This window comes from Poecile atricapillus, chromosome 3 (assembly GCF_030490865.1).
Source record: "Poecile atricapillus isolate bPoeAtr1 chromosome 3, bPoeAtr1.hap1, whole genome shotgun sequence".
NCBI classification, from domain to species: domain Eukaryota; kingdom Metazoa; phylum Chordata; class Aves; order Passeriformes; family Paridae; genus Poecile; species Poecile atricapillus.
The window spans coordinates 92,403,920-92,426,556 of NC_081251.1; the positions used below are offsets into that span (position 1 = coordinate 92,403,920).

Here is a 22,637-nt window from a genome sequence, read left to right on the forward strand (position 1 = left end):
AAGAACTGTATCTATGGAAGACTGAGATTCACAACCAGACAGTGTGAACATTAAACCAATGTGCCCTGTGCAGATACAAAAGGTGTTGAAATATTCAGTGACTTTGCAGAAGAATTTACACACATATTCAGGTAAAGACACTTACTGTCACGATCTACAAAAACTCATAGCCTTTTGTCATACTACTAGAAGTTCATCAGGTCTTTATGTTTTGGCTATAAAAAGAACAAGCATAATACTGAATCTTATTTAGAACTAAAACTTAAAGCCAGAACAGAGAAAAACCAAAATGATGCAACTATGATGTAATAACAAACGTGGCTATCACCACCAACTGTCACAGTGACAAGAACTGTATTGCACACCACATTTAAATTATTATGAAACCCCAGTTCTTGATTTTTTGACCAATCCCATTGAAAAAAAGTACAACATGTACAGATCTATATGTTCTGCTCAGCAAATGAATAATAAACAGGAAAGCCCACTTTTTTCTTGTTTTCATGCTGCCTAGTAGAAAGAACGCACATTGTGGCACTGATTTTCCCCTCCTGCCCCCCATTTTTATTAATGTCAATTTTTGAAAATGCGTGAGGTAATAGTTATCCCCTTTTTAATTCATTTGAAATGTTTCCACAGCCTAAGATCTGTTCAAGGCAACTGGACTTTATCTAATGTGTCAGTGATACGCTGGACAAATGAAAAAAAAAAAAAAAAAAGCAAAAGCGTATAGACAAGAAATGTTTATTGAAAAAGAAAATAAAATTAAAAGACAAAAATGGGTGGGAAGCACAGCACACAGAACTAAGAATTAAAAAAACATCTTACATTCTGCCTTAATGGCAGCACAGTTAATAGGGACAAAGGGACGTCGCGCTGCCTGCCGCAGCCGGAGGGTATTTTTGCAGACCTGACGGGCCAGTTTTGTCCAACAGGTGGTGTGGAGAAAGAAAGCCTGCCGTGTTTTCACCGCCGACTTTGGACTGCCCGTGTTACGGACCGGAGTGCCCTGCGTGGCCTGCCGGGACAGGTGAGTTCTGACATGCGATTCCTACAGGAAGGAACAAACACAGCATAACACAGACATCCGAGTCACAGCGCTCAAACATCCCCAAGCTGGACAAACCCACAAGAATAAGCAAATAACATGTCTAAGCACTATACAAAAAACAGGCCTACATAGGGAGCCATAAGCCACAGAGCAGGTAATTCTATTGAGAATGGATATATAATGCCATCCTAAATGAGATAGTGTACCGTATATTTAATATTTCAGAGAAAACACACCATTCAACAGACAAAATGGCATTTGTACACCAAAAATGCAGGAAGCACACGCTTGTTTATACAAGAAGTAGTCAAATAAAGATATGGCAAGGCCTGAGTACTGTACAGTTCTACTTAACACAGGAAAGGATTAATAAACTGAGTTTCGTAATGCCAAAGTTGAATACATACATAAAAAACATTCCATCATATAATCATATCACAGCAGTCGTGTGAAAACACCATGTTTTGTTTCAGAGAAGTTTGTCTACACAATCCTACCTCTGTAGGTTGGCTGGAAGACAGTTTATCTTCATCTGTCTGTGTGGGCATTTTCAGGCCACCATATTTCTTCCAATAAATCCAGCAAGATGCACACAACCTACATTGCATATTGGGAGGGCCCCAAGAATACCATTGGTGAGACTGCGGAGCTAAGGAGGAGAAAGCAGCACAGGTGAACTGGTGCAGGCTACATTCTGTATTACATAACGCTGTAATAGATGACAATATATGGCCAAAACATATGCCAGTATCAGAGCATTGTATGGATAAATATTTATTTGACACAGAAAGTAGGAACTTGAGCTGTTTGTTGCTTTATTTTTTGACAAAAGCACTACAGAAGTCAACTCCAAATGGAAATTTTGGAGAGGTTTTTATAATAAATTTCAAACCAGGGACTTAATATTGCTGAGATTTTCTCCCAGGGGACTACCAGAAAAAAAAAAAAAACAAAAACCAACAAAAATCCAAAACCAGAAAACCCACTATTTCTAATTTCACCCTGGAAGACAGGCTTATTAAGTAGGATTTTTTATCTGCTCTCATATAACCACTCTTGAAGGCTGCTGTTTCAAAAAGTCCAACAAAAATTATCAGAAACACACAAAATACTAGAAAGAAACAGTAGTTCTCCCCATGTTCCTCAACAACAACAGAGAGGGGAAAAATACCCCAAAACCATTCAAAGAAAAAAGACCAGCTCAAAAACCATGCAGTCTTTAAAGGAAAACCAAAAATAAATTTGGCTCTAGCTTTGTGAAGGTAAAGGAATAAATAATATGTCAATGCTATTATACTACTTAAACTTTGTGCTTTATAAATTGTTAAAAAAATAATCATAAAGTAATTTGAATACTTTAATTAATATACTGAAGGCAGCTGTAACTTTAAAATAATTTCTGCTATAAGAGTAATTACAAATTATCCTCTGTCACATGCTAACAAAAGTACATACCTTTTTTTTAACAGCACATATTAAGATTCACCCAAACTCCTGAGTCATTAAAAAAACAAATAAATTACTTACTATAGCAGCTTTCACAAGCCCGACCTATTACTGTGGCTTGTGCCTGGTAAGAGGCTCCCATTGCTCCATTGACTGCAGCAGGTTTCCCATTGTTGCTGGATATTTGATTGGGATTTGGTTTATTGCTTTACAAAGATGAAAAGAAAAAAAAAAAAGGTTGTTTTATTAACTGGTTAGCCAACATGAAAACAAACAATCTAATTCTGGAATTCTGATGTGTGCTGACATCTATAAAATCTTCTCTAAACAACAAGAATGATTTTTGTACTCCTCCATTATTTTCAGCATTGTCAGACTAATGATACTTTAAAAGCTGCTCCAATACTCCAATTTACTGCTCTTTAGTGGGCTCACATGGTCTAAGCCACTTGGCAAGCTCAGAAAAAAAAACAAGTCTCAGGGTCAAAGCATTAACAAAGGTCTGACACAACATGGAATTTAAGAAGGTGGTTCTAAGCAACAGATCAGGCTTTAAAAGTTGGGGATAGACTTTGGGTGAAGTATAACAAGAGTAGCAAGAGTGCCTGTAATAATACTACAAGGCTGTTCATCCCAGGAAAGCATCAAACAGCCTCCTGCCTGAAAAAGAGGTACACATAGTAATACAAATGTCTTATAACCATGGCAAAACTCACTCATATATCTGGTTGTTCTGTCTCAGTTCTTTCCTAAACTACTTCCTCTCTGAGAAGGCTGACTTAAATGTTTTTGGATATTTCTATATATTATTACACTATATAATTCTTGTAATTATTGTAACTTCTAATACTTCAGTGAAGTAGGACTTTACAGGTCATTTTTTCAGAGAACATTAATTTACTCCTCACTGGGTTAAGTGCAATATTTCCAGTGTTTCAATTCTGTGAGTCTTAATTACCCTCAATACAATGCAAAGCTGGATACATTGATTCCTAAGATAATTATTTGTCACTTTAGGTAGCATAAAATATATTCAAGAAATGTTAAAATGACAATTGAAGAAACCTTTGCTGTATCAAGCCTCTATTTCAAATGCCAACAAGTCTGTCTCATGCCTTGTCCTTTTTCACTGTATCAGCAAGAGACAATTTTACAATTTCCACATAGTCTTTATCCTGGGCTCAAGGTACAGGAGAAGAGATTGAAAGACAATTAAGCCTTCCACATTATGATCTGTTGCTTAGTTACCTTTCAGAAAAGCCATTAATTGAAAGGGACTCTCTGGTATTAAGGACAGAACCTTGTATTTACAAGAAAAACCTAATGATCAAGTTCAAAAAGGTACTCAGCTCTGAGAATCAATTCTACTCAGATTTCAAATGCAATAAGTTAGTCTTGAAGCAGAGCATTTAGAAATACCATGACCACCAGAGATATCAAAAACTTGAGAAGTCCTACCATCCTCCTACTGTTGACTAGGGGTTTTGTCTTGAAATGGAGGCAAAAGACAGGCAGTAAGATAAAAGCGCAAAAATCCCACATTTTGAAACACATTTTGTCATCCAATACAGCTGGTCCCTACTGTGAACATCTTGAAAATCCGTAATTGTCCACATGGACCAAGGAAATTAAATTGAAAAAGCATAATGTAAACATTGAGCACCTTATGGTTTTCCTAAAGCAGCTTCTCATCTGAGAAGATTAGGGAACACTCATACTAGAGGTTTTAGCTTTTTGTTTAAACAGTGTTGTTATTTACTAGAGATGTGAGCTTCAAAACTCACAAAATTTGTTCTAAGATTAAAATAATTAATTTAACAGTCTGCTGCTTTCATTGTTACATCTTTTTAAGAAAGAAAAGCCAGTATGAAATCTGGAAATTAAACACTATTGTATGCAATTTATACAAGTCATCAACAATCTCTGCAAAGTACTTCCTTTGGTATTACATTCTTCTGTTGTACAAACACTCATAACAATGGGAAGTTCATATATAAGTAAACTGAGTATACCCACAAAAAGCTTAGAAAAAAGTGATTTGTAATCCTTTCTCTTGTCATAATATTGAGGAAATGATGAATATGAAAGAGGGATTTTATCTTTTTTTCTGCAAACCACGTGTTAACAGATGCAGATATAGCATCCAGTTTAAATCTAAAAGAAAGATCAAAAACCCCTCAGAAGAAAACAAGATTGTATTATCAGCACATGGTCATAGAGAGAAGGTCTGGGGCTTTGTGTTACCTTTAATTCAGACCCAGAATATCTCTTGTCTCTAGATGAAGAACAGATTTTATCAGCCAGATAAAACTGTAATGGGAAATTATCTGATTTTATTTTATGTAACTACATTACCAACTGCTTCTATTTTGAAATATTGCATTTACGTAAATAAGAAGTGTTGTGCTACAGGGATTTGGAAGAGATTATTTTGGAAAAACTGCTTTTTAAATTAATAGGCTCTTCTTGTATGTGAAGAGTCCACACGTAGCACTTGATCAGCCTTTGAAAAACTTCTTATTACAGACAAAAAGATTGCAGGTCAAGAACAAAGAGATGAGTAAAGCAAGAAGGTTTCACTTAAGAGCTTTTTAGCATTTTCTGATCATATCTCTGCATATAACAAATCCTGTGAAGTAACCATTAAAGAGATGACTAGGAAAATACCATGCATGTTACTGTTTCAATTTTACCAGTGTATTACTCAGAAAAATTACATTGTTGTTATACTCACTAGGTGGGGATGTATACTTGTTTCAATTTACTTTCTGCTTCAGCTGCTTTCAGACGTTTCTAGTTGAAAAATTAACACATAAAAATATTTTATTATATTACAGTATGACATTTCATAAAACTGCACACAATACATCTTTAAATTATTTCTATTTTGTGATTTCACAAGAGCCTCCAAAACAAGTGTAGAAATCTACATGACAAAAAACATGAAAAACAAGTTCTAGTTTTTATTATTAGTTTGAAATCATAATATGCTGTCCTTCCCAGTAAAACTCACAGTCCTCACATATGACAATAAAACTGTAAAAATGACAATAACAGTTTACATAAATTACATCTATATAAATATGTATGACATTGTGGCCACCCCTCATTGCAGAATTAAGTAGAAACTAAATTAATTCTAGTTGTGTTCCTTATTAGTCATGTAACAAAATTTCTTGTCTGCTCTGTCCAGAGTGAGGCTGAGCTTTTATAACACAGTACAAGTAACAATAAAGTCCACTGGCTCTTAGAGATAACTGAACACTTACTAGCATTAAATGCTATCAGAACCGTGGCTCAGGAACATCACAGTAACAGAAGAGCTATACTACTGTCGAGATAGTCTGTGAATTGACTAAATCATTACTTTCTTCATACTTGCAAGAAACTCAAACCATTTTACCTTCCTATAATGTAGAGAAGTTTTAGTTATTGCCATCTATTATACACATAACTAAGACAACAGTTTTTTTCAGCCGTGGTACAAGAAATGCCATGTTCAGGTGTCTACAGGTTATGCAAAACATTTGTAGGTAAAAGATGAAGAAAAGCATTATTTCCCTGCACTTTCTGTACTCAAGACATTACTTCTGTTCACTTGAGAGAAAAAAAGAAAAAGACAAGAGAAAAGGCTTTGAAACATAGTCAATTTCATTACAGAGGATAAAAAAAAGGAGGGGACACATTTATATGCAGCAATAATAAATCAGTACTACCTGTCATTATTGTGTGATCAGTCCTTCATTTCACCTACAATAGCCACTTCTCCTCTCTGCTGTACACCAATTTTTTCATATCCAACTTTTGCAAGGTTTATAATCCAGGAAGATATTTCCCACCTTGAGAAAACTATTATTAAATGACTCTGCTCTGAGAGTCCCTTACTTGAGCCAAAAGGTGAGTTATAGGGTTATTCAGCTTTACTCGCCCAGCAGTCTGACTAAATCTCCTAAACAGCTGTTCTTTTCCATTTCATTAAGTTGCCTCTATGTTGTCCATTTATAAAAATTACAGAATTACTTATAAAAAATCTGTATTTTTATGGACTAATGTGTAACAAATAGACTTCTAATCAGTCCATGCTACCATTAATTAATTCCCATGCAATATGAGATCTCTTTTCCATTTATCTCCAAAACAGTTTTTTTGTTCCTTACAGCTTTTTGCTGTTCACAGATGCTGAGTTGTTTGGAGCTACAGAAGTGAATTGACACTGCTGGTACAGTTGCAATCTTTCCCCAGTGCCAGGCTTGGCAACACTGCTCTACCTTCAGGAGGCCCAGAGAAAAATGCAAACAGTCTGCTCTGCCTGCTTGGGTCAGTTTTTACAAGAGCAAGGAGAAAGAACAGCAGCAGCACCATGCTCCAAGTCCCATAAACTGGTAGTTTTTAATCTGAGAACATTTCACAGCCCCAGCAGAGGAGCTCTCAATGGTGAACTCCCTCTGCTTAACAGCAGGACACAGGTTTTCTACAACTGTCTCTCGTTCATTTTCATATTATATCCAACAATATAGAATTAGTTTTCAGCCTGAAAGAAACACAGGAAACTGCCAGGCAATGGGTTGCCATGCATTCCTCAGAGCTTCCTAACAAACTGATTCCATTCTATAAAAACAATAAATCTCACTGCATACCTACCATGAACAAAAGAGAAAATACAATAAAGGGCAAGAGAGGAGGAAAGTAGCCCTAAAGCACTGTCAGAATGTAAAGGCACATGTAGGAAGCTGTATTAAGCCCTGATGACAGTGTCAATGAGAAGTGACTATATACACATTAATTAAATTTTAGCATACTTTTAGTGCTGGCATGGGGGTTGTAAGGAATGCAATCTAACAATTGCTTTTCTCCTTTATTTACTAAAGTGAATGATATACTGCCTTCTAAAAAAAAGAGCATGCAATGGCATTTCAGTATAAGCTATATTTTCATACATTAAAACTATGGCTTAGCATTGGTCTCTAAAAGTAACAGAACATGTCACAGCTTGAATTCTCACTGACATACCAACTTCCAAGTACCGAGAGAGAGGAAAGGATGCAGAAAGAAAACTATCAATAGTTGCAGTTTCTGAGAGGAAACCCCTGTCTGTTGAAATCTAGAGACAGAACTGGTAAAAGCTGGAAGTTGAAACTGAAAATATTTAGACAAGAAAAAAAGCACCAGTTTGTAACAAATCCCTGGAGCAATGTAATAAATTACTGGAGCAATGTAACAAAGAGAGCTGATGCTTTACCTGGAAAAAAAAAAATCACATCTTAAACAGTATTTCAAACAGGTCTTACAGACTGCATTGCAGGGGAGATAAAACTTCACTAACCCAGTTTTTCACCTGTGGTCTGCTGCTTTTAATGAACTAGCATTGAAAATTAATGCTTGTGGGTTTTAAGAATTTTTGTTATGACTATCAACTTACAAATATCCCAAGAAATGATCACTTTCCCAAATTAGTACTGTTTTCAACAGTGGAAATAAATAAATGAGAGGCAAATATAATAGATTGTTGCAGTAGAGCAATTTAGCTAACATTTAATATGTTCACTCTTCTCTTATGAAGTCTCAATGAAGTCTTTTCCCATTGAATCAGACTTTCAAGGAGAACACACAAAGTTTTCATTTAGTAGAATCAATCAATCAAAACCTGGCCTTCCGCAAACTATATATAATGTAGTAGTCATGAGAAGTGCCCTATAACCAGGAATGGTTATCCAAGGCTGAATTAGTTTTGCTAGACAAGTTCAGAGAACTTTAACATACCCTCCCTTTACTTTGACATGAAGCGAGGATGTTCTCAAAGCAAGGTGGTAGCAGTACCTCCACTGCCATTAAATCACCACATTCACTTCACAAGCATAACATTTAGTAACAATAATGATAAAGAAACCTTTCTTATGCCTGACACAACACATCCAAATCACACAAAGAAATAAAAATAATTAAAAGCAATTTTTCATACTGAATCACATGAATCTAGAACCCAGAGATTGTATTTTAAGATTCAAGTATGTGCAATGACCTTTTTCATCTTCCCAGTCCCACAAGTCCCCCTGTTCCTCAAGCATGAGATTTAGAGGAGAATGGCTCTGAAACTGTTGTTTTATTACTGAATACATTTTCTCCCTGACCTACATTCAATTATCACTGCTTGTTCTTTTTGGGAAAAAAAAAAAGCCCTACAGATATTGTTTTTACTGAACTGTATTAATTTTTACCATTCCACAAAAAACTAAACAAGGGCATGATGAAGTTCTTAGGAAGGATCACAGAAATGTTAACCAGGATAAATATTAGGCATTTGGCCTACAAGGGTTTTATTACTTATTGATGATCACATATGTGACCCTGTGTCGTGGTTTTAAGGCAGTAACTAAAAAAATTACTAGAAAACTTACTTACTTCTTGCTGTGAGATATGGATTAGAACAAGAGCAAAACAGGCTTAAAACTTAAAAGGAATAAAGTTTATTAACAAAACTACACGAATAAAAACACCAGAATAAACCTCCAGAAAACCCCTTTATCCCCCACTACTTAACCATTCCCTCGTTCACATAACAACATAGAGACAGAAAAACTTTGGAACTTTGGTGTTTAAAACAGTCCCAATTCTTGCTAGAGTCTTTTCATCAGCCTTTGTAGAGAAACAGAAGTCTTCTGCTGCTAATCTGTGGAGTTTCTCAGTGGAAAACTATTTCTGTTATAGTTTTCCATTTCTCTGATGCCAGCTGCCCGGAAATCTGTCATCAGTTCACTCCTCCCATTTCACATCACTCTGAGGTGTGTATGGGCCATGAGTCTAGGGATGTCATTTTAAGGATGAGTTATTCAAAGGCAAAAGTTCTCTTCATTTGTCTCTGTGAGCTTCGCTGGAAAACAGTTTTCTCATTGCCCTCAAGGCTTCAAATCTTCACTTCACTCTGTTCCAGCACCTCACTGTATCACAATTACTCCACCTTTTGCTCAAAATCCACACTTTGAACACTCCATTCCTCCCAATATACTCTGTCATGAATTAAAGGAGTTTTTTTCAGAATACTATTGTCCATCTCCATAGCTTTAACAGAAAAATATTTCAGCTTATAAAGCATCTTCTTATTCTCTCTTCCGCATCTAAAACTTAACTCTTTTCTTCCCTGTCTTCTTCATGTTGATTGTCTCTCTCTCTCTCTGTCTCTCTGGGAAAAAGGAGTAATCTGTACGTCTTATCCAGGTAATAAAAGAATTAAAGTCTTAGAACAGCTGCAGATGTTCATGGTGTCAGGTTTCAGTTTAGCAGCAGAAACTACAAACCAAGCCAGGCCGGCCGGCTCCGTTTCTCTCCCCCGCCCGTTCTCTGCGGCCTTGTCCAGCCTGGAGAGCAGGGAGGAGGCCAAGACAGAGCCTTGTTACCTTGTCAGAAGCCAGAAACACAAAGAGAACAAGAGAGCTCTCGCTTTACATCTTAAGGGGGTGTTCACAAGTTGATCTCACTTTTCAATGGTCAAAACTGCTGTCAATTCTTAGAAATGACCAATAATTGGTCAGGAGAAAAGACTCCCATCAGCCACCAGCAGCTTCAACTTCCTTAGCCCCCAAAGCTATCTTAAAGGTAAAGTCACTCCATGACACCCTGAAAGAACATGTCTAAAGCATTCCATCCTGAATGTATTGCCATGGTCTGAGTAAGATGTTGGAAGTTTATTTAGTTTCAAGTAAAACACAGGCATTTCCAAGAGCATTCACGTTGCACATAACCTAACGCCTATGTGATTTTCCTGTAAAAACCCTGATCCTGTGAAAGTTTATGCAATCTTAACACACACACACCTTGAGAATAACAGAATCATAAGAGAGATCTAGAGAACTAGAAAAGGAATCTTAGTCTTTCACCAAGAACTCCAGAGCAAGTATTTCAGAAAAAAGTCACTTTTATCTGATTCTTAAAGATACTCTGTTGCTCAACCTTTAAGAGCTGACAAGATGCACAGCAAATCTCTGTTGATAGTACCTTTCTAGTATGAAAATTAACAGTGAAAAAAGGGGGTAAAAGTGAAATCAATGGTGACAAACCTAGAAAAATATGCCTTTAAGTGTAACAAATTATATTTTATTTGTATTATCCATAGAACTAAAATGTCCTAGTGATACTCCAAGACTACCATGTGGTAGAAGACCTTTCCCTTACTTTCCATGCCCTAACAAGATGATGTAGAAACAGTTTCAAATAAACTGGAACAACCTGAGGTAATCATCCCTCTGATATATTTAATCTGAAACAAGTCCAGAGATCCATCCAACAGTGCACCTGTAGTTATTACAGCATAAAAATTATTTTCAAAACACTGTCCATAACATCACCATTAATTATGCAGCAAACAAAGGAGCTACAAGTTTAAATATTAAATCAGAAATTAAAATGGGGTCTTTTAAAATATTTTGTCTAAACCAAGGAGTAAATATATAAAGAGCACAGTATATAGAAAGCACCAACACTGACATTTTGCCTAAACCTGCTAAAAATATCCTGGTATTGGTACAAAATATAATTTTAACATGTTTTTTCTCCAGAGCAACTCAAATAGTTGCGCATTCCATCAGAAGGATGAACACATCCACTGTGGGCAGAATTTTCTCAATTTTGAAATGCTGGCAATGCCAAAGTAACATTTTGTCCAGAAGTACCAAGGAAAGGTTTGTAACACCAGCAGCCACTTTAACACAATGTATATTTCCCACTACAGAGCTTCACAGCCTAAAGCATTTGCTCTGCAGACCATTTCCATCTGATTCTCTAGTGAAGGAGGAACCTCTTCCTTCCCTTCCTGGAAGTAATCCCATTGCTTCAAACCAGCGTGCTGGAGTCTGAGACACAGAGTGTGTGCACTTGTTTCTGATACCTAACTCTGAAATCCAGAAGAACACTGAATTTCATACAGTATGAAATTTATGAGCATGTTTTCATGGTGATACATGAAAACAACTGTTAAAGTTAGATAAAAAAAGCTAAAAGTGTGTGTAAATTAGAGAGTTTCTTAAGACACCGGGTGAAAAAGTTAAAATTTAGAGTTTAAGTTAGCAGAAGACAAGATGGAGGATTTAGAATGTTGTTTCTTTTCCTCCTTCTTTCTTCTTCATGTTCTTCTTCTAGAGGTTTTTGGGTAATAGGAAGTGATTGGTTAGAAAATGCCGCAGTGCAGCACACAGGTGATGGGTCATTGGGTCATTAAGAAAAATAATATACGTGTCTATTGTTAATTGGATAAGAATGAGTATAAAGATAAAAGAATTGCGTAGTTCAGGGCCATTTTGTGTCTTCAAAGGCCAAACTGAGCCACAAGGCCATTTTGTACCATCAGAAAGAAATGAGCCAGACTGCAGTGAATTGAACTTGTGCAGAAAGTTTCTGCAAGTTTTGTGATAACATCCTAATAAACACAAGAAACAAGATCCTAACAGGCTTTGGAGTTTTTGTCCTGACCCAGAGGACTGTGAAAAGCGGGACTCCCCGTGAGGGAGTATCCCCAAGGAGCTCAGCTCAGAGAAGCTGAGAAATCCAGGAGTGAAAAGAAGTGCAGAAGAAGCACAGCAGCAGAATCAAGAGAGAAAAAAGAAACAAAAAGAATTTTTAAAAGAGTTACACAGCATACAATACAAATAGGTTAAAAAGCTCTTCACAGCTATGGGATGCACAGCAGGCATCAGAAGATTCGACAATGCCGCCTGTTACAGCATAGAACCACTGATCTATACCCCAAAATATTACCTTAGGCCTCCCATCATATATCTTTTCAAGAACACAAACAGATTTTTATGCTTTAACAAGATCACTTCTTTGAAATAATGTTTCAGCCTGGTTCTTTCTGAAATAGTCATTAAATTACCTGCTGCACATATCTGTCAGTGGTTTTCCACATGTAGTAATACTCAATGATGCTAGTCAGCGACTTCCAAGGGAGCTGAAAAACATTTGTTACAAGTTAAAATGATTCCAAGAAATTGCAATGTCCACTTCTTGTTAAACACATGTTAAAATCAAGTATAGTTGAGACAAATACTAGAACCTGAATGTACTAAATAACTGCATTCGAATTCATATGAAAACAAACACATATTGCAATTACTAATACACAGTCTTCCCTTATAGTTAACAAGTATTATGGTATTACACATCCAAATCGAAATGTAATTTATTCTGTTTAAGCCCTATAGTTAAAAAAATTATCAAAACAGAATGCAGATTTCCATCAGGAAACACAGGAGGTAATATCTCTATTATAGAGTGTCAGATGGAGAATAACATTAGGACTAAAAGAAATCATCTTGACAAGACTGTGCTTGAGTCTCGTGATAATTTTACTCTTAAAAAATACAAAGGATACCATCCTTAGTTCACAGATTTTTCATGTCCTGTAACAACTCAGCTGCTCATACACTACCACCAGTTTTACATAAACTCCCACATGCTCTCAACTATTATCAAGAAACAAAAGGATGCGAAGGACAAATGTTACCCTGAGCAACAAGAGTGATACTGAAAATAAATATTTCATAAACATCTCTGTACAAACAAGATACCTTTGATAATGACAATTATTTTGGATGCCCATGTTCATCAGTAAAATAAAAATGAGTTAACCTAAGTGTAGGGGAGAAAATTAGGCAATCATTTTTAATTATCACCAAATAATTTATTTAACTCCACAAGGTCTTTCTATAATTTAAATTAGGATGTCTCACCCAAAATTCATGCAATTTTTCTTCATAACTTGAAAACGTTACTAATTTGTGTGTTTTATTTTCTAGAGGCATGCATTAATGCAAATATTATCTGCTTTCTAGAAATGAGGATAACGTTTAGGAGGTTGCAGAAAATACAGGTGTGGAAACTAATCTTTCCAATCTTACTGACCCCACTAGGCAGCTTTTTGCATGTCTTATTCCAAAAGACTAGTTTCCCACACCTTTAGTTAAATGCCTGAAACACCAGAGGAACACCTTCTCAAACTGCCTCTCCCTGCATGCAGAAGATCAGTCGGTTTTCAAGCTGCTTGATTCAGGGTCTGAGTGAGAAGTGTACCACAGTGTGTGTGAACCCCTGAACATTTACATTTGATCCAAAAGTAGCAGTGTATGAAATGCATATGCTGATGTCACAATAAGTAGTAATACAATTCAGGTTCCTAAAATCCTTTTGCTTTCTCAGGTAAATTATGCCTTGAGAGAAATCTTCCTGCAAAAAGGCCAGCGACAAGATGTGTTTGGTGTGAGAGGACAGATGTAATGATTCTCAATCCCCAGGTCTATATTCCTCCTGGCATGCAGGTGAAATGCTTTCACCCCAACCATCTGTCATCGTCAATTAGTGCAATTTAGCATATTCATATTTATTTTCCTTCCCGAATACTTATTAGCACATTTATGCTACAAATGTTTGCCATTTCTATAGAAAATACTTTAATCTGTTTTAATTTTGGCTGTGACTCCAGTACGTTCATTCACTCAGTAGGCTCTATAAATAAGGAAGGTAATTAAGATGCTTGGACCAAATAACTGTAATCCTTTTACACTTTGATTCAAACTTTGGAAAAGCTGACTACGTATGGATAACCTGTATTCCATTTACCTATGTATTTACTGCTCTGAACTGCCAGTGAAGCTGTGAGCAGCCATGGAATAACATTGTCATTACCAAATTCCGTTCTTGAAAGAAATAAAATATACTCATCTGCATAACATTTTAGCAGGAGAAAATAAGCAAAAGCTAACAACTCTATAAAAACAGAGAGGGGAATTTTAAGTTTCTTTAGTTTCTCCAGGCTGAAAACAGACCAATCAAATCAGATTAGCAAGAAAAATTCAGTATTATAAACCATCATAAAATGAGCATGGAAATTTTAAGGCATGTTTTCATAATTTTCTAAAGCTGGAAAACAGTTGCTCCTGCTTTCTATAAACAGTTCCCATTCTTGATTATCAAGGCCTTTCCTGCCATATCTGAGATGTAATAGTTAAAATTTTGTGAAAACAGTTGATAAATAAAAACTAACAATTAACAAGAATAACATCTTTGTCTTATTGTTACGAAAACAGTTGCATTTGAAGAACATAAAATATCCATTCTCTTTCCATTCTACCACTCTGGGATGTGAAATAATTCAAGCACATCAAGTAAATTGGATAAGCTTATAAGGTTTAGCTTGATTAGGATTCACACAGAGTCTTAAAAATACAAGAACCTCTCCTACAAGAATCAGTGAGTCAACAGCTGATGAAAGTTATTATTCAAAAGCTATATTGGTAACTTGATTACAAATGAACATCTCCTATCTATGAAAAAAGGGTAAAGACTTACACCATTTAATTTATAACAATCTTGTTTACTAATATTTAGTGTTTGAAGCTTAATACTTGAGCTGCACTTTGAAGATCAAACAGTGGCAGTTCACAGTAACTGCTGAAAAAGTAAATGAATCTGCCCTTCACAGAACTGTCATGTAAGGGCTGCAATTGCAGCTGCTGTGCCCTGCAAATCTGGGCCGATTCAGAAAAGGCAGCTCCTCTAGGATGTAATGACTCAGGCAGGTAGGACATCACCCTGCTGCTTCAGGAGACTGCCACACAACGTGACTTTCTTGCCTGTCCTGTGTGGCACCACTGTGTGACTGCTGAGGCTGGAGTTTAACCTCAGGCACTGCAGACTTTGATTTTATCATTAGATCCTATGTGGAGACCTGAACCTGAAGTTCACACATACTATCAGCTCATTATCTTCTTTGTCCTTGCTCTTACAACACATCTAAAAGTACTTAGATATTTATCAATAAGTAAACTTATCAGTGGCTCAGATAACAGGTAAAAGTGTTACCATGGAAAATCACTGCTTACATTCTACATATTTATACCTACCTCACCTTGCAGAAACTTTTCACATATCCGTGATCTAAATCTCTAAATCTCGAAGGACTATTTTCCATGATTACTTAAAAAGCAAATGTTTGTTTTCAAATCCCTGCACTTTTAGAATGCTACATAGGAAGTGAGAACACATAAATTTTACACTACAGAAATTAAGATATTCCAAGACTACACAATGACTAACATAATTGAAAGATTTCAAATTACATATAATTAAATAAAGACCGTGCACTGTTCTTAGTATCATATAAACTGAGATATAAAAAAGATGTTCTTCTAGCGATGTTTTTAAAATTACACTTTTCCAAAGATTAAAAGAAAAAGCAACTAAGAATAGATAATATCCCTGATAATTTAACTAAATTAAGCTATAATTAATTAGTGTCCCACATCCATTTGTGCTGCACTCTGACTCATGGTTAAGGTGCCCTCAGTAGGCTACACAATTCTATCACCTGATCTGTGTATGTCTCATGCTTTGGGAGGAGACCAGGGGAAAAAAGCTGCATTTTGAGAAGGAAGATTTAGTGAAAGAGGGAGGTCATCAGGACAAAAATTTTATCAGGGTATTGAACACTATAAACAGCTTCTAGAAAAGTCATTCAAGTATCTATAATTTGAATATTACAAATGCAGAAGCAATTCTTGTGACATGTTACTACGCTGCATCACTTTAATGTAGTAGTAGATAAAACAGAAATTACACAGAAAATAAAAATACTACATAAATACCAGACACAAGGCTTCTGCATACTTGCTCACAAATTGTGTTAGGACATAACTTGTAAACAGCCAATAAAACATGCTACATGCTTAAGACATTTTCAAAAGCCAAATATTATATATTAGGAACCGTTTAATTAGAAGACATAGATCCTGAACTATTGTACAATTACAAATGAGAACCACTTGTCTCTATAAGAAATAATGAGGAATGTAGTTTACATTAAGAGTTCTGTTCTAAAAAATTTATAAATATTATTTTTCAATAATATTTTCTTGAACTAAAAAGAGCCATTTCAGCCAGGATGAAACTTTCAACCTTATGTCATGAATACAGTGAACATTTTCTCCCTTAGGAATCTCAAAATTAAGCATGCAGATATAATACACCTATTAAAATGTCAGTTCTTTAGAAAAACAATAGCCTTCCCTTCCCACCTTCATTCAATTACCTGTTCCATTTCAAATCTGTGAAAATGAAGGAAAGACAGCTCAGCTCATTGCCAAGCCTCCTCCCACTGTCCTGCACTCTATCTTGGAAGGACTTGTACATTTACCACACAGTACCTTTTTTCCCCCCTCACAAAGGAGGGGGGGGAAAAACTTCTGCAAAGAAAGCAAAATAATCTGAGCTCTCAGAGTCAAGCAGAATGAGATTAATGTGAAAATTACTTCAGTCATAAATAATGGAACTCCTTTGGTTCAAATCTTAACTTTTTCATGAAGCCCAACTTGAACATGGTACAACGGAGGAAATATTTTTCCTTGAAAGAAAAAGGCTCTCCATAAAATGCAAAAAAAAAAAAAAAATTGCAGCAAATTACTAGCAATTCCAGCAATCAGTGTTAGAATCCATTTAATTTCATTACTCTGCATTAGAATTAGCAAATTAAAGGTTTACTGCCCTATAGTCTGATACTTCAGTACAAAATGATTGTAGTTAGAACATATTGGAAAACATTTCTTTTACTTTTTGGAACTGCCAAAACATCTAATATGTCAAAACAACTCCCTGGAGTACATTTTAAAAGCTATCTGAATACAAATTCCTATCTGCTAACCATAGCAGGAAACCCCAGCTTTCTGAAAACACCCAAGGGAGTCAGCCATGTAGCTGCTAATGAATTTCACTGGAAATTGTGGAAACACTCTGCAAAGTTCCTGGACCTTTTTCAGATGCTTGTTAGATCCTTGTACAAATCCTTATCAGAACATCTTAGCATGAGATGTCCTATCTGATATTAAACCACTAAACAGATTCTCTTCTGTCACCATCTTTCCAAACAGTAGCATTGAACAAGAAAGGATATTGACTTTCAGCCAAATAAAATGTATAGATATGTTAACCACATGTATCAGGTACACAGATTTCTTCCCTAGCTAAACCTTCCAAACCTACAAAAGTAGCTATGCTCAACCATGGCAAAACATAGCTAGAGGAAAGGGTACTACTTTCATACTTACGAAGTCTTGTCGAATGTCATTGAAGTCCTTGCCATACTTTTCCAAAGCCTCTTCAAATAAACTAGCTTCTGATGCTGACCACTCTTCCATTTCATCTCTACACAAGACAGGCCCTCCCAGTGGCACTAGAACACTGATGGCACTGCTCAGATCATAGTTGTGTTTATGCAGTGTGTCCATTGCGTGAAACTGGCAGGGAGAAAGAGAGAATAAAGATGTGTTTAAATACACAGTAGTCCATCTCAGTTAATGCAAATTCAATATATTATTCTCTATTAACCAAGCAAGGAGCCTCAATTAATGCTAAATTTAGAATCTATCTTGATATCATAGCTTTCTGCTGCAGAATATGAAGAAAATTAATGGTTTATTACTTTATCTGGGAAAGGAAATACCTTGATAAAATGTTTACCAAAAACAACATTAGTTTATTAGTACTAGCAAACATTTCTAAAGAATCTCTTATTGGTAGAAACTGGTTCCAAGAAACCCAATAAAGACAGTGGCATTAATTGACTTTGGGGCCATTTTCAATTAGTAGAAGCCCTAAATAGTAACTAAACAGCTGCTCAGACATCTATGAGCTCAATATCCTCAGTGCTGGCAAAGGAAGACATTTATTGTTTTCATTATCATCATACTGAAAGAACAGCAAGATTTTTGTCCCTTGCTAAACACTGTTATCACAGACTGCTAAATAAGATTTCTTTGGCTGATTCCCTTTCTCTTATTATAAAAACGAAAAACAAAAAAACCAAACAAATTAGAACAATCTTCCCACTGTAGGTAACAATGAATGCTCCCAATTGCTAGCCAATGATGGGGAATATGAAAAGTTAACAAATCCACCTGTCAGGAAAATGAGCAGCACACAAGAAGCATTTCTGACTCAGCGTCCCAAAAGACCCCATCAGCACAATCCAAAGGGCTGTGCTGAAGGAGGCATCAGAGTTGTAAGTGTATTAATGTTTGTGACTCTGTATCAGTCTCCTTCCAATGTGTCCCACCACAGTGCTGAGCTCCAAGTGTAGCGTGCAAACTCTCACAAGGCCATAAACCCAGCTATGAGAAAACCTTGCAAGGAAGGAACACTCCTGCATTGTGTGAGTACAGAAATTCCAGCTGAGCTTCTGCATACAAAACTACTGCAAATAATGGATTTCTCTTGTTTTTTGCCATCTTCTATCAATGACTATTGTCTTTCTCCAGTGTTTATTTTAAGTCTTTATGTGCAATCAAGCACCAGATTCTGTAATTGTTTTGTCTTCAAGAAGCATTGTCACTATTATCCTGCAATGGTTCAATCAAATTCACCAGCCTGGAGAAAAGGCATTATTAAAATAAAGTATTCTAATATGAAAATATGTAACATAATGCCTAAAATCCACCAGTTTCATATTAGAGAATGTACATTGAAATCACTGATTTATTATTTACTGTTCAGGCAATGAGTAAGCCAGGTCTAAAGACTGAACTCCTACAGTAGATGTGTTACTGGGGTTTAAATCTTTGTTTAAATTGCAGCCCTCATAGAAAAGCAGTATACACAGGACATCTTTTGAGCAGCTGCTGAATCTTACCAACCTTCATAAAAATGACAAGAGAAGTCAATACATCAGAATCTTGCTCTTGCTTTATGTTCATTTTTCATCTATAATAAATATCTAATTCCATAATGCTTTTTTTAATATTACTAAAGAAAAGATTCATTACAAACTCAGTGTGTGAGTGCTGTCTTTGCTGAGCTGTCCTGTGACACAAGATCACTGACAAATTCTTTGATAACCACTCTGCCTTCTACAGGTTTGTCAGTCCTGACCTGCATCAAATGTCCACCCATCCCTACAAACTCTTGCCCAGAGCATGCTGTCCAGCACAAACATGGGGGTCCATCAGAGAAAAATTATTAGCCATGAAGATAAGTGGCAACTTCAAGTCCAAATATAAGCAGGCAGAGGAAGAAACTTTCCACCAAAAGCTAAGGAAGGGCTGCATGGAACTGGAAGAGAGGGCATCCTGCAACCAGCTACACAACACAGCTCCCAAACCAGCTGCAATTTCAGACTGAACTGCCTCCAACAAAGCACTCAAAGTGGAAACCGAGTGTGGATTCTCCAATTCAATCATATTTTAAGCATGTTTATCTTAAGAGACACGTATATGGAAGTCTAATAAAATCATTAAAAAGACACCATTCAATATGCAAAGACTGTTCATACTTTTCATTTTGAAAAGACATCCAGTATTTGATTTAGATCCCTACAGTAAAGTCACATAAGCTCTTCTAAACAAGCCCACCACAAGGACCAAGTGATTCCAACAACCTGTTTTGCTTTAAATGGCTCTCATGGTCAGGATATGCACTATGAAATACTTCTGAAACAGAAGGTCTTCCCAGTCTTTCTCTTCTTAGAGACCAATTTTCATTATAAAATAAAACACTGCCTTTGAGAAGACCAGAAACACAACTTTAAGTTGATTTTCATACAAGTCTTTGTCACTGCAAGAGAAGCACATTTATTATCATTTAAGAAGGTAAACATACATTGTTTGTAATGTCTTTAGTAGGGTTGACTAAAAGCAGGGGGTTTCCTATCTTGTCTCATTATCTTCCCTATGTTTTCAAAATAAAGGAGCCTGCAAACAGCCTCTCAGTTGTTATTCATCTGCAAGAAATGTGTACATCAACCCTGAATTTATCCATTATTATAATCCAAGCTTTTTCTTTTTTTTTTTTTTAATATCAGTCTGTTTGTAGTTATCTGTGATTAAAACTAATTAGGATTAAAACTTAATTAAGAATACAGGAAAGCCACAGGTGTGGTGTACTGAAATCCCATTAATAGCACCTCAGGTGCAAGGCTTATCTGCCTTGCATTAAGAAGATAGATGGTATCATTTTCTTAGTGTTATGCACCTATATCCAAAGTATAAATGAGATACATCACAAGTTCTGCAAATCTCTCTACTAACTTTAACTGCTGCTGAAAATATGCTCCCAATTAACATGGAAATGTCTAAAAAGTTACTATTATAATGACAAATATGTCTTTTCTTAACTTAGAAGGAAGTACACTGCCAAAAAGCAAAAAAGTAGGGTTTTAGAAAGCTGAGGGGGTAGGAAAATGAGAAGAGACAGACACAATAATTAACTCTAGGGTGGTTCCTCTGATGCCTCATTATAAGATATGCCTTTCATTAAGTGTAATGGAACTTAATGGATCATTTGCAATGGAGAAACATTAACATGGCACTCAAACAAAGTACCCCTTTATTAGCAGATTGCACATGTACTTTCAAATGTGAAATTGCCATAAGGATAAATCCACTCTATTAATCACTGAATACAGTATGCAAATAAAGAAGGGATATGTAATATGTGAAATTTATTAGAAATTCTCAATCCAACAAAATATTAATAAAATGAAAAATGTTAAAGAACTATTTTGATGAACAAAAAAAAATAATTTAATGTGAACAGAATTGTGTTTGTAAAAGCCATATTAGCAACTGTGAAACAAAAAATTCCTTTTGAGTATTACTGGAAACACTGCATTTTGTCCCTGCCTTTATGATACTACCATAGTCCAGACGAAATCATAGTGTCCTGTTCAATAGCCTTTGAGTACACTGCAAAAGGTTATAAATTAAATATTTTTCTCATCATAATAAAAAATTTATTTTATCTGGAATACAAGATTTATCCCACTGAATCAGAGCAATCATGTAACTATGCATTGTGTCTCTTACAGCACCAAGAAATATTAGCTAAAATATTCAGGTAAAACTAATCACAGTCTGAGGTCAAGTCCCATTTCATTGAATAGCATCTACAAAGCTTAAGAATTAGGATATTTAGAAAGGACATATTTCCCTTTTCTCCTCACCACTAATTTATGGCCTATATGGCTAGATAATTTTTCTAACCGTTTTTTAACCTGCTGATACTGGCCATTCCCACAAAATTTTGTGCAAGTGAGTTCTAGGGGCTCTCTATTTACTGTGTAAGTCAGTGCCTTAACTATTTTAAACTAATCTGTTAGTTTTATTGAGTTTCCTCTAATTCTAATACTCCATTATCTAGTAAAGAGCAGGTCTTCCTTAGCCTAAACTACACATCAGTGTTTAGGTACAAAAATACCTAAAATAGTAAAGCAACAGTTGATGTCTTTGGAAATCTAAGTCAAACTGGGTTCTATGAAATAGTAATATTTTTAGTCCCACATAGTGGTCCTGGCATACTTTATTTACTGTAGCACAGCTTCTCATTTCATACAACTATACAGGAGCAAACCTGTGATCAATGTATTTTTCACTTTCTCTAAGAGATGCAGGTGCTTACATTAAGAGTGAATAGCATACTAAGGAAACAGTAGGAATATGCTAGTTTAAATGTTCTTTAAAAATATGCTTACAAAGTCATATTGCCTATCCTTTAGAAAATTTGATGGCATATACATGCAGTAAGTACAAAGTATTATCCACACAATTTTCAATCAGCTTTATTACCACATACTTTAAATGACACTGCCCTGAATAATCCCTATGCAATATGCATTATCCATTCTGCCACTCTGCTGTGGGTATCCACAGCTGTGAGTGATCCTCAACTAAAGCCAAGTGTTGCAGTGTGACTACAAGGGCAGCACTGAGAAGGGAAAATGGACAGGATTTTCTAACACACACATCCACACACCTTGCATGCAGGTATCTAAAGGACAACAGGCAGAAAATTGGGACTTTGGAGTACCAGATAGTGTTGAATTCATAGACATAGAGGTTGTAGAATGTTTAAGAAGCCACCTACCAGTGTGATATCTCGGGAAGCAGCAGCAGCACTCATATGTAAACTGGGTTGCCTTACAGAACTACTGCAGTCCAAGGCTCGAGCAAACGTGCCAACCGCACTGCAACAGAGGAACAGGAGGAACAGTAAATACACAGAAAGATGTCATCTCTTATATCAGACTGTGTCATATCTATGAAAGTGTCCTTTTACACATGGAAGTCACATACTGTTACGATTTCAGATCTTTCCTAACAAAGAACAACTTGAT

At 35.9% G+C, this 22,637-nt stretch overlaps 1 protein-coding gene across 1 annotated transcript in view; it reads right to left on the reverse strand.

The window, feature by feature from the left end:
• MTA3 (metastasis associated 1 family member 3) overlaps positions 1-22,637 on the reverse strand; it is a 133,322-nt gene that overhangs the window by 48,012 nt on the left and 62,673 nt on the right. The window contains exons 8-14 of the mRNA XM_058834568.1: positions 22,388-22,487; positions 17,581-17,769; positions 12,360-12,434; positions 5,232-5,290; positions 2,579-2,703; positions 1,549-1,700; positions 829-1,051 (exon numbers count right to left, since the gene is read on the reverse strand). Of these exons, the coding sequence (XP_058690551.1) occupies positions 829-1,051; positions 1,549-1,700; positions 2,579-2,703; positions 5,232-5,290; positions 12,360-12,434; positions 17,581-17,769; positions 22,388-22,487 (923 nt within the window). The remainder of the gene's footprint in view (positions 1-828; positions 1,052-1,548; positions 1,701-2,578; positions 2,704-5,231; positions 5,291-12,359; positions 12,435-17,580; positions 17,770-22,387; positions 22,488-22,637) is intronic.